The following is a 13,668-nucleotide window of genomic DNA, read 5'->3' as shown; positions in this document are numbered from 1 at the left end:
GAATAGAAAGAAAAGCATGCTGGTTTTCTTATTGCAAAAGGACATGTAATAGGACATCCTGATATTTTTGGCATACTGCATTTGACATGTATTGGGATATACTAAAACCTTTTTTCTGGCATAGTAAATGAAAGGTATGGGTATTGGCAGAGATGGATGATGTCTATATAAAGACAGGAAGTTGTGTTTTCAGGCAAGAGTGCAATGCAGGTGCACGCTAATCCAGCTGCAGACCAGCGCTAACTTTTTCAGAATTATCAGGAAATTAATTTGCTCTTTTGAGTATAGTTTGTTATTTTTCCAGCAAAAATGCTAACATTTGCTTGTTCAGTGTAAGGATTTACTCCTTTTCTCTCTTTTTTTTTAAAAAATTAAAAACTGTAAACTGAATACTTTTGGTCTTTAGGTGTTTTTCAGACAAAACAAGACATTTAAGTATGTCACCTATGAAGATAAACTGGTTTCTGACAGTTCATAGACTAAATTATTGATCAGTTAATCATGAAAAATTTTTAAAAGTTGAATCAATAATGGATATAAGTCAGTTACAGCCCTAGTGTGATTAACCAGTTACCAATCTTATCAATGATAGAAACAACACATTTTTCTTTCTCTCACATAAAGTGAACAAGCATGAATATCTTTATAATGAGCGCTGTGTTTAATCTTGCTCTTCTGAGTGCATGTTGTTAGTAGCCTTGTGTACAAGTGTGTGTTGTTTATATCATATAAATCACAAACACTATCCATAGATAGGTCTACATTAGTTTGTCCTTGTGGGCTGATGAGCCAGTGCACAGCAGTGCTGTTCACTTCACATCACTGCAGGAGCATATGCTCTGTGTCACGCCTCATATATTCAAGCAACTCTTATGTCTCATCACTGGACATAAAATTCAAAAAAGAATTGTCTTATACTGTTCATGGCCTAATTTAAACTGATTTTATTATGGTAGTTGAAAAATTGAATTTAATCTTATGTAAAAAGCCCTTTATAAGAAATAACAAATTTGCCTTAAAAGGCTTTACAACAAATGACATCCCTCTGGCCTTGAACAATCACAGCAGATAAGAAAACTTTACAGGGAAAAAAATGGTAGAAAAGCATTTTTTCAAATTTTGATTTGGTTAGTGAAGTTGTTGATTTGTTCAAGTAGTTAAGAAATAAATTAGTGTGTTCATGATACCTTGGATTTGTGAAGAAAACTGTTTCCCTCATGCCTCCAAAGAAAACAGCAAACACATTGATTTGTTGATTGATTATATTGCAGGAGCTGTGTGAGGGTTTGTTACATGATTTGATATTGTTTGCGGTTTGTTAAAACCAATCAATAAAAAAATAAATATGTTTGCCATTTTCCATGGAGACATGCAAGAAAACAAAGTTTTCTTCACGTACTGATTTACAAATGTCATTTTGTGTGTGAAGTATATTAACAAGTAATGATCAGTGGCTGGAGATGTAGCACTGAACCCTTAACCCATCTCCAAGTTTAGTTACCAGAGAGTCTTTTAAAATTAACTTTTTTATTTGGAGGGGGCTGAGTAAAATAAACAGCTGTATGTTTTCACATCAGCACCTAGCTCTCCAGCAGGAGGTGTGTGTGGTCCTGCATTCACAAACTGTTTTGAAACCGAGCTGTAAAGTTTATAGCGATGGTGTTTGATTACTCACTGTTCTGATGCAAAACATCCCCTGCACCCTTCTGCATGTGTCACACTTCTCGTTTTTTCCTCAGCCCTCACTTCTTTAGGGGGGCAAAAGGTTAACAATGCTCACTGAACCTGCTGCTGCAGGTTTTCTTTTTTCTTTTCTTTTTCTGGAGCACCTGTTCTGTGGTGTAATGTGACTGACAGCATGTCAGTTGCGTTGAATGAGTGATGTACATAAATGTGTGTCTGCCCTGCACTGTACCACATAGACGGCTGTTGCTCCGCTGAATCAATGAATTGAAATTCTTAAGTACGTTCATTTGACTCCCCAAGCTATCTTAACACGCAAACACACACACACACACACACACACACACACGAGCAGTGCCAGGTCCAGTCCTCTAAGTGCCAGTGTGTGTATGTGTGTGGGTGTGTGTGTGTGGTGTGTGTGTGTGTGTTTATGTGCTAGCATTGCCAAGTGCGTCTTGTGGGCTCTTGTGTGGAGTGGGATTATGTTAATTTGTCCTTGGTGGAGGCACTCTCACCAACGCCTGCACACAATTGTCAGGAGAGACAAACAGAGAGAGGGGAAAGGAGGGAGCAAAGGAGTTGAGAGAAAGAATGGAAGAGAGGTGAAGCCACGATAAGCAATTTGGAGAGGGAAGAAGAGAATGAAGAGCAGAGAGGTAGAGGAGAATAGGAGAGGCCTGAGGCTGATGGAAAGAAGTGGAGATGGAAGGAAATGTGTGGAATCAGGGATAATTGAGGAAGAAAGAGAGAGAGACAAACGTCTGGTGAGGCTGAATCAGGTGGGTAAAGAAAGCATGAGGAAGAGAGATAGATGAGAAAGGTGGAAGATTTGAGGGGGAGTAAGTAGAGAGAGATGATAATGAGAAACAGGTTCAAAGAGGAAGGATTGTTCACCATCTTTTCACCTTGATCCTACTCTTCTTTTTTTGTCATTTTGCCTTTATTCTGTGGTGAAAATGGAGGTGCAGACCAGAAATATGGGGCAGAGAAAGACAGAGAAGAGAGTCCGTGGCCACAGATGTGGTTACATGCTATACATCTTAACAATTTGGCCACAAGACACCCCTCATCAGATTTTTTATTATTTATCTATTTTAACCCGAAAGGGCCTTCCAAGGTATAACAAAATAATGTTTAAGATTGCAAGATGGTTAAAAAGTTAAAAGAAAGATGTAGTTTTGATCCCAATTCAACATTTATTTTGCTGTTACTGATACAGTAACTGTATGTATTGTTAAATTATATTGGTTGGGTTAGGTTTTATTATTATGTGGATGTGAACAAACTACAGTAACGTGCAAGATGTGTTACAGTTGTGGCTGCACCACAAAGCTTTCTTTATTTTTCAGTTCACTTGTAGGCCTATTTAAAGTTAAAGAACATCAAATGTTAAAAAATAAATGTCAGACTTAATGTTAATGACTGCATGATGTTCTTAAGTTACAACAAGTGTTAGGTTAATTCAGTTGCATAATGTATAATCATTTGCTCAGCCTGTATAACATGGGCATATATGCATCGCGCTGGGTTCTGCAGGTTAAACAGATACTGGATGATCACATGTAACAGCATTATCTGGTTGAAACTAACTGTTTAAAAGAGGCTGAAAGGTCAGTATATACAGAAGTGGCAGAGCAAAAGTACAGGCAGGCTATCTGTAATTTTAGAGTGAATAACACCAGAATCCCCTAAGGTCATTGGAAGGTATAAAGGAAAGAAAACAGAGGATCTGTAACCTTTGTGATGACAACTGCTTTGGAGACAAGTATCATGTTTTGTTTGAATAAAAAAATACAAGTGTAATGAACTATAGAGAAGGGTTCCTGACAAAGTATTATGTCAGCTGCCCATCTGTGTTTAAATTAATTCTGTTACTACAATCAGATAAGCCAAAAGTTATCTGTGAATAAGTTGCTTTTTTGAAGAACTTCCTGCCCGTGTTGAAGTAATATTTGTTGTATTTTGACCATGCCGTGTGCTATGGCTTTGTATCGTTTTGTTATTATTATATGTTTTATGCTCCATACCATGTCATTGTGGTCATGAGCCGTATAAATAAATGAAATTAAATGAAAAAACATCAGCAATATAAAAGGCATAGTTCAAAAGTGATATCATTCAATTATCATACATTTTTCTTAAGTTGATTGATGACATGTAGGTTTTGTTTCTACATTGAGGGGTAGTACACATATAAAACAAGGGTTTTGGGAGTCCTCATCCAGAAAATCTGTCAAACACTTAATTTCCTTCATTCTGGTGAATTTTTATGCACCAATTTGTGCATCAATTAATGGTGTAAACATCTTTAAGTTTGTCAAAATAAAAGTCCTCCGCTGCTTTCATGTTTTTATTGAGGAGGTCAAATGCAAATGTTCTAAATATTGTGGGGGACCTGTCCCCTGCGTCCCCCCTGACATCCACTCCTATGCTTTTCTATAAAGATTCACAAGCCAAAAACAGGTTGGGAACTATTGACAAGACCTCCAAACTCTCTTACAGCTCACATCATGTAAAGCATTCTTTTCTGAAACTTTCTAGTCTTCCTGTCCTTCAGGCCTCCTGATTTCTGTTTGAGAGAAGGACGGGTCTCACTGCAGTGCTTAGACTCATTGTGTGTCTTTTGCAGAAAAGTCCTTCTAAAGTCGTGACAAACTGCTTGTGTTCAGCAGTAGCGTGTGCAAAGGGTGCCGCAGAGAATATAACTCCCATTTGGTTAGAAACAGTCTGAGTTGCTCATTAGTTGTTTACACCTTGGTTGGATGTGTCTACCTGCTATCAGCACAGACGAGATATGCTACAGGGACTGGTGTGTGTGAGTGTGTGTGAAGTGCTGCCAAAAATGAAGTTTCACTGAGTTAGGAATTCAGGATTGGGAGGAGGCCAAGCGAGATTGACTCTGGACTTGTGTAATGTTGGGATTCTTGTAGGTTTAAACGTGTGTGAAATGGCTATTACTACTCTTCCTCTGGAGTTTACCATAACTTCAATCCTATGTGAATCCAGTATGAGAAGACCTGTGTGTGTGTTTGTGTGATTGTGTGCGTGTGGGTGGGTGCTGGAGTGCTCGCTGGTTACTGGTTATTCTCTGAGACAACACCACCACCTGCTTGTGACTTTTGGTAATGTCAGCTTGTAATGATCCCAACAGATGTGTCACACATTTTTTTTCAGCTGACTCCACACTTTGTATCAGAGCTTGTTAAAATGACACTGAGGCTTTTACTGCAAATTAAGAGGCTGCTATTATTACAATTCTGATCATGATTGGATTGGTAACTTCCATTTGTGCATACAGCAAGTCATGTTGGGGAAAGGGAGCTAAGGTGATATTGCACCTAATGCCTACCAGTCTGACCTGTGACCTCATTGTGAAACTACAACTTAAGTCATTTAAAAGATCATAAAATCATGATCATCTTCTGTTCCAGGCCCAAAAGAATGAGAGGGAGTCTATCAGGCAGAAGTTGGCCCTGGGCAGTTTCTTTGACGATGGGCCGGGTATCTACACCAGCTGCAGCAAGAGCGGCAAACCCAGCCTGTCCTCACGGTAAGACCTCTGACATATACAGTACATCCTCTCTCAAACAACAAACATGTGACTGGTGGTTTGTGAGTATTTTGTGTGGTCTTCCAATTCTCAGAAGATGTACTGAAATGGGATCCTACACAAAGATGAGGGCAGAGGTTTACTGTCAAATGTACAAAAGTTTCACAAGTATAAATCAGAAGGTCTACATTTGATTTGAATTTTATTTGAGCTTTCTTTTCATATATGTTAAAAAAAAAAAGATTGGATTAAAAATAAGGATATAATATACAGTAGTTATACACAAATATACAAACAAATCCGAAAAAGGAGTGGGAGAGGTAAAAACATGTTAAATCCCACCCCTTCTCCATCAGTTATTGAAAAATAAAATGCTTTGTTTTCATTATATACAAATTTCTATACAATATTCTATGTGCAACATATTAACATTGTTATTTAGAAGGAAAAAAAAAGTGCACCCATGACATTTGCTATCATGGGTACCAGTAAAGACGGACCAAACGTGGAAGAAGAGAATGACAGGAAGTAGACAGGACTTATGTAGCATGAATGAGCCACTCATAGTCAGCACTTGTGGCTCTCACTTCCCAAAAGACACACACACACACACACACACACACACACACACACGCACACACACGCACACACACACAGACACTACTACCACCTCCTACACTGTGCCTTACTGGAACTAAATGTTCTGTAAAGACTCAAGTGCTTTTTGTATTCTTGTGATTTGAATCACGTGGATTTCTCAGTGGTGCTGCAATGACTGATTGTGATACATGATGCCTCAAGATGACAGCAATTTATGACAATATGATTCGCTTGTCTGGGGAGCCTGACTGATACTGGATTTTTGAGCTCATAACACTATCAATATTTGAGAATTTTACAATCAGATACATCCGCCAATAGCATTTTATTTTTTATGGGTTTTTTTTATAAGGTTCCTTTAAATATGAAAAGAATTTTGGAAAAAGTAACCTCTGCACTTATGTGATATGCATGCATTACAATAATGTACACATATTGGTGTCAGTGCACATGTTAGAATGGCTCAACTTAGTCAATAAATGGTTAAATCATTCCCCTTTATTAATAAACACAGGGTAATGTAAGCTGTGTTATGTTAACAGTTATCTCTGCCAAAGTGTGTGACTCTGTCCAGGGGCAGCAGTACTGTCATGATAAACAGAGTGAGATAGCGGGGAAAGGCGGGGCTGAGCGGGTCAATATGCTGTTTGCAGCTTCACTAAAAGTCGATTTTACCTTTTTCAAATTGTCAAATTGCGGTAAAGTTGCAGTGTTGGGAGAAAATTGCATGGTCGCACAGAATTCACAGGGATTAACTGAATTTGCATTAATTGTTGCAATCCCAACATTGCAAAAGCCCAGATTCTTATACTCTGTAACCCACATATATACTTAAGTGTGACAATTTTCACTGCTCTCTCATACTTCTGCATGTAATGGTGATGTTCTTTTTGAATGGCCTTAAACATATCTTTGGGATTTCTGCACCACAATGTCTTTCAATTTATCCGTTGACATATTCCCCAATTTCAATGCTAATATATATGCAAGTTCATATCGGCAGATAGGCAGACTCGAAACTGTAGAGCAGGGGTCATCAAGTACATTTGTCCAAGGGGCAGAATTTTTCTCAGCAGACACTTAGAGCCAGATGCTCTCGTAAAATAAAATAAAATTAATGTTGTATCCTAAGTAATATTTTACTATTTGATATATTAATATTCCTTCCAAATATATGTTATTTTTTAGCCTTTGTCACTGTTAACAGACTCATATTACCTGTACTGCAGCAAGCCACTAGGGAGCGATAGTGATATTTTAGGCTTCATATTTGTGAGGCTGTCAAGCTGTCACATGCAGTGTAGTTTGTGGAGAACACTGACAGGAGAAAGGCCTTCTGAATATATTTCAAGCATGAAAATGGCACTCTCGAAGAGCTTTAAGTGGAAAGTTATACAGAAAACTGCAGCTTTAATGAAGAATGAACTGATAAGTATGTATTCATAGTGCCAACTTTTAGAAATGCTGTACCTGTGTGCCTCATTTGCAACGACACTGTCGCTGTCGCTACAGAATATAATCTGAGGCATCACCACAACACAAAGCATGCAAGCTTCAAGGAGTCATATCCTCACAAGGCTATTCCTGAATTCAGTTATATTCTGGGGGCTGGATGGAAAGCTCTGGCGGGCTGGGTGTGGCCCGCGGGCCGTCAGTTGACGTTCACTGCTGTAGAGGCATCACGTTATATCAGCTGCTAGTCGTCAGACAAAAATTCAAGTTAGAGGTTTTTCAACCACTCAGGTCCTATTTTTATTGGGACTGATTGGATCTTTGCTGTTTAATCAATCAGCTCTGTTTGTAATTACTGCATTGAATAAGCAGATTATTGATCCACAGTGGACCGGATCAACACCTAGTGATATTCTGCAATTCCGTTGCACAAAAACAACCTCACCAGTTCCAGGCAGATTGACTCAGACCTACCGGAGGCTTCCTGGATCGATCCATATTGAAGACAAGAGGGGAGATGATTAAAGACACAAGCTCTCTTTAATTCTATCCTCAGCTGGCGCTTTGCTCTGGTGGTGAAGGCAGCTAGCTTCTGTTTAAATCTACTCTCCCATTTTTCTTCATTTTTGTGCACTTTTTCTCATTTTAACACATAGTGTACACAGTTTAGTGGATATCACAGCACTCCAAAGCCAAAGCACTTTGTTGAACTTATCATAGGTCATTTGTATTAGCAGCAGTGCTGTTGACATTGCTGTCTCTTTGGCCCTGGTCCGAGTCAATTACTGTAGAAAGAGCAAACATTGAACTGATGTGACTCTTATCTGCATTATGCTAATGTTAACATGTCAGCCCCTGATTGTAATCTATCTCTGTCTCTCCCCGCAGGCTGCAGAGTGGGATGAACCTACAGATCTGTTTTGTCAATGACAGTGGCAGCGACAAGGACAGCGATGCAGATGACAGCAAGACAGAGACCAGTCTGGACACACCTCTGTCCCCCATGGTATGCAGTGATGTCCACATGTGCATTTGGAAGCCCGTGCAGAGTTATTCTAAAGATTGAAAGACAAATCTTGGAATCAGTACAAAATGTGTATTATGATATACAGGGTTGATGGTGTGAAAGTGTCACATTGTAAAGACCTGATTGTGTCAAAGCGAGATTGAGGCAGAATGAAAGCAATGAAATGAGGGTGATATTCATTATGAATCAGAGAGATAGCCGGCGGTTTCGTCACTCTAGGAATGTCTTTGTTCACGTTTTCTGGCCTGTTAACCAATTCACGGGCATCAAATGAGAGGTGAATTGGAATGTGCTCGCCATGACCACGGATGGCTGGCCACATTAACCTCCCGTCAGCTTGAGAAACATTTAGCAGAAAGAGAGGGAGAAGAGAGAATTATCATCTCTTGACATGTTCATCCACACTCTCCTCACATAACATTTGATATACATTGACGCTCCTGTCAGCGTGTAAAATCTACATGCCAAAATGCCAAAATACATAAATATTAATCCTCTGACCTTTTGTCTTCTCTCCCTCCCTCATTTCCTATGCTGTTCCTACTTTTTTCCACCTTGCCGTACTTGTCCTCTCTCCCTCTTCCTTCTTGCACCACATCCTCCCTGCAGTCCAAGCAGAGTTCGTCCTACTCAGACAGAGACACCACAGAGGACGACTCTGAGTCTCTGGAGGACATGGACTTTCTGAGTCGACAGAAGAAGCTGCAGGCAGAGGCGAAGTTGGCCTTGGCTATGGCCAAACCCATGGCCAAGATGCAGGTGGAGGTGGAGAAACAGAATCGCAAGAAGTCACCAGTGGCCGACCTGGTCAGTACCAGAATTTTACAGTTTTATATCAAATAAGAACAACGAATTCAAAGCAGAAGGGGGAAACACCTGTCTAATATTCTGTATGAATCCTATATTCTTTGACTTTACAGAATTTATGTAAATGTAATGGCCTGGGCCAAGAGTTATACTTCTGTACAGAAAAAGTATGCAGTTACAGCAGAAAATTGATACACAGGGACCAAGAGATCCACTGATTTATAGGACATATACAACAAGAAAAGAGTTACTCCAACAAAAGACAAAGGCCTAACTGTAGTTTCAAGCCTTTGGTTTTACTTAAAATTAGTATTTTAAGCTTTCAAGCTTGTTCCCCTTGACCCCAAGTGGCCAAAAAAAAAATAATGCCGGTTTAAAGCCATCATCATCTTGTAGTATGTCTGCTAATGGCGAAAAGCTTTTTTACTCTGTTCAAACATTTTAATGTTTTGTATATTGACCAGATGTTATTTTCCTGTTCAAAGAGTGTAGGCCTTTGAGATCATCAGCCTAGTTGATGCAACTGAGAAATCAGCTTACTTGCATCAATTTGGTATTTAATAAGCAGATTTTGAAATGATCCTCTGAGAAATCATAAGCTCCAGTGGGCAGGATTTAGGATAATGTATCGGCAGCAATGGAATATAATAAGTATGTTTTTTTAAGTGTTTAATCACCTGAAAAAAAGAATCATCGTGTTTTTGTTACCTAGAATGAGTCATTTATATCTACATAGGGAGCGGGTACCTGTCTATGGAGTCCACCATGTTGCTCTGCCACATTTTAACAGTAGCCCAGAACATAGAAATCAAACACTGGCTTTAGATAGGGCCATTTATGTTTTTACATCTGCTACCATAGTTAGCAGCCCCTTGCGACGAGTAGCATAGGAAAGACACCAATTTTCTATGTGAAAGTGATTAATTTGTGTTTTTAGACATTTTAATCACTGGATCCATTTGTTTTGGAGATGAAGAGACCTCAGCAGATAATGCGGCTCTCTGTAAAATCCTCCTGAACATCTGGAAGAGAGAAAAGCTTAGCACACATAAACAGGTGCTAGGCAAACAGCCTGTCTGCAGGCCAAACTGTGTCAGAAAAAACTTTTCTTTTTTTTTAAACGTGAAACTGTTTTATTCAGTGTTTCCACCAGCTGTATTCACCGTATTCATTAGTTTTATAAAGGAAGAGACCTCAGCGGATGACTCTGCTCTGGGTAAAAACTTCCCAAACAATAAACGCTTAATACAGCTAAATCCTACACAATGTTCCTGTAAAGATGAGTAATAGCTGCAAAAGTGCAGCAGAGAGCCACCAGATATAATATATAACAATACATGCAGTATAACCTTTTAGAGCAAAATGTCAGACATATCATAGTTAACATGCGTCATGTGACATTCAATTATGTACATCATTTGGTCCATTAGTCAAAGTGTGTGAGGGTGGATGGGTGGGTTGTGTGTCAGTAATATGTGAGTATTAAATGAGAGCTCAATGAACAAATGTATGTTATGATGATGTCACAGGAAGCCTCCCCCAACTGTTCCTCTGCCCCCATTTAGAGGATGGAAAGTGATGACGACCCTGCTCATCATTATTTCATCCGTTTTTATCTGCCTCACTGCCTCCTCTGGAACACATACACACGTATCCACTCACACACCCTCAATGTCAGACTTATACACACTATATTTCCTCCCAGACTTGCAGGCAGAGCCACTTTACTTATTCAGAGAAGAGAGGGGCAGCTCTGCCGGGTCTATCTATAATTCATATGCCGGAAAGCATTGATTTGGATGTTTAGGGATGTAGCAGTGCTCAGCAGTCAGAAGACATCACTGTCACATCCGGACTGAACACACAGTGAATATTAAGATGTATTAAGGCTACAGCTGCCTGCCATGTCCACAACACCAGAGATCTATAAAAATGAAGATGTGATAAATGCTCACCCGAGAACAGTGGTCCCTAACATGGGGGTACTTCTGCAGGTGCTCGGGTCACATGACAGGATTCTGGAGTAACTCAACATAAACAAAACAGTAGAAATTATGAATTGATGGAGAAAAAATCTATACCTGTTCAAATAGGATTAAAAAGCGTAGCGTGATGCTGGCCTTTACTTTCCACCAACCTGTGTCAATGGTAACACATTGAAGCCATGCCACAGGAATCATGTGAAATAGTGAGCTAACAGCAGAGGATAAATGGTTATGGTTAACATTTTAAATAATTAGTCAAAGTTGATGGAAATATTAACCCAAAATTAATGAAATAGTTAACTAAAAGAAATCCGTACACGGTTGAAATCTATTGCTAGAAGTTATGGATTAAGGGTTAAAATAAATATCAAATATAAAAATTAAAGATAAAAAAAGTTATAATAAATAATTAGCTAAAAATAACAAATTAACAATTGACATAATTTTGTAAAATTGAAAATTGGTTAAAACAGTTCCCTAAAAATAATTTATGAATGGTTAAAACAATTATCAAAAAAATATGGATAAATGTTTAAAAGTGTTAGCTAAAAATACAATATAAACAGTGAAGATAGTTAGCTAAAAAGAATATATAAATCGTTATAGCACTTGATCTAAAATAATGGATAAATAATAAAAGAGTTATCTAAAAAATTATGGATAGATGGTTAAAATAGTTTGCAAAAAATAATAGATAAGTGGTGAAAAAGTTATTAAATTAAAAGTTAAAAAATGTGGATAAATGGTTAAAACTGTTAAAACAATTTAATAAAAAAATTACATAAATTGTTGTAATAGTTAATAAAAAATGGAGGGTTAAAACATAGCTAAAAAATGTCTAAATTGGTAAAATAGTTAGATTAAAAAAAGGCGTAAATGACTAAAATGGCTAGCTGGAGATACCTGATAAATGTTAAAACATTTAGCTGAAAATAATAGATAAACCGTTGTATTAATTCACTAAAAGTAATAGATGAATAGTAGAAATAAAAAGATAGAAGTAAATGGTTTAGTCAGTATAATTAGTAATAAGCAATGGATAAATAGTTGAGGGATCCAGCCTCTGACCCTCATGGTAAACACTGATTTCTGAATTGTATGAAAAATAGTAACAATATCTCAACACCCACATTCAAATCAGTTAATACATTTGGAATATGATGGGTGGTGGCAATGAAGGGGCACTTCAGTAAAGAGATGATAAAGAGATGAGGCCTTACATCAGACAAAAATGGCCCTGTAGAACAGCTATGCTGCTACACTGCTGCCAATTGGTTTAATTCACTTCCAACTAAACTGGATTGTCCTAGCCACTCATCAAGGACAAACAACTATAATTTGGCTGAGCGGAAAACACTAAAGTCATTGAGAGAAAGAGGGGGAGAGGTTTAGATTCTACTGTAAAACCTCAAGCCTCTCTCTTAACTTTATTCAGAGATAAGTGTTAGTAGTTCCTCAATCTGATATTGAGTAATTACTGGAGGTTCATTTGCTGGTAGGCTATTTAACAAATTTGTAATTCAGAAGTATGATCAATTTGCCACAGAAATTTACAGAGCAGTCATCAGATGGGCACACTGAGTCAGAACTGACACTAATCTAAAACCTTTCCCACACACATCGCCTTTGACATCACAGCTCTCTCTATGTCACTCTTCAGTTGCTGCTTCGTGTGCGTGTCCACTCGCTCGAAACTGAAACTGACACATGGAAGAGCCTCAAGTACGGTTGCATCACTGCCAATGTGAAAGTGAAAGCAGGGTGAGAAACTAGCGAGGAGAGCCAGCCAGACGCCCACGCTCGCAAACACTTAGCGTGTGGCACATGCAAAGAAAGAGCGCTCACATTTTCTCACCTATGGTTTGTGAGGACTGGAGATGAAGTGGGAGGGAGCGAGAAAATGGGTGTTGGAGGGAAATCGAAAGAATGTAGACCGGTTGGATGGGAGTGTTGACAGAGGGAGAGTCTGGCAAACAAAAAAACAAATTATCTGCCCCTTTGTGCCTGAGGAAGCACATGTGATGCTTTGTGATTTTATTGCATGTTGTGGCTACGCTCTGAAGCCGACTGAGAACATTAAGCAACTGCTGGTGGCAATGGCACTCATTAACACCTACACAAAGCCAGCAAAGGGAACTATAATTTAAGGTGATACTGCAAAATAAGAGTGCCTTTTGAAGCTAATTTTGCTCAGGTAGTAGTCAGTACAATAACTAGTACAAATGCAACTCCAAAACTTCCAGGATGCTGCATTATACAGATGCCTTTCATTTTCTGTCATAGGGGAATAATGTGTGATTTCTCATCCTTCACTGTCACTCCACTTTTGACCGTGAATCACACAACAGATGACTTAAGAGTTGGGAATTTTAAAAGTTCCATTGAAAAGGGAAATCATGCTCCAGTTTGTACTGTACATCATGGGGGGAAAAGCATTTAGCGGGCTCTCAGGAAGAGCAGCGTCGCTGCTGGCCTCTGCTGGAGAATGAAAACGTCACACAGTCACTGAGGTCATCTGCTGTTTGTTTGTATAAACCTGTTTTTGACCGAACAGTAGTTTCTAC

General features: G+C 38.7%; 1 protein-coding gene across 1 annotated transcript in view; it reads left to right on the top strand.

The window, feature by feature from the left end:
• schip1 (schwannomin interacting protein 1) overlaps positions 1-13,668 on the top strand; it is a 270,451-nt gene that overhangs the window by 252,364 nt on the left and 4,419 nt on the right. Inside the window, 3 exon segments of the mRNA XM_042486621.1 lie at positions 5,115-5,233; positions 8,174-8,291; positions 8,922-9,119. Coding sequence (XP_042342555.1) covers positions 5,115-5,233; positions 8,174-8,291; positions 8,922-9,119 — 435 coding nt within the window.

This window comes from Plectropomus leopardus, chromosome 5 (assembly GCF_008729295.1).
Source record: "Plectropomus leopardus isolate mb chromosome 5, YSFRI_Pleo_2.0, whole genome shotgun sequence".
In the NCBI taxonomy this organism is placed as follows: domain Eukaryota; kingdom Metazoa; phylum Chordata; class Actinopteri; order Perciformes; family Serranidae; genus Plectropomus; species Plectropomus leopardus.
This window is presented reverse-complemented; position numbering and strand designations above follow the sequence as displayed.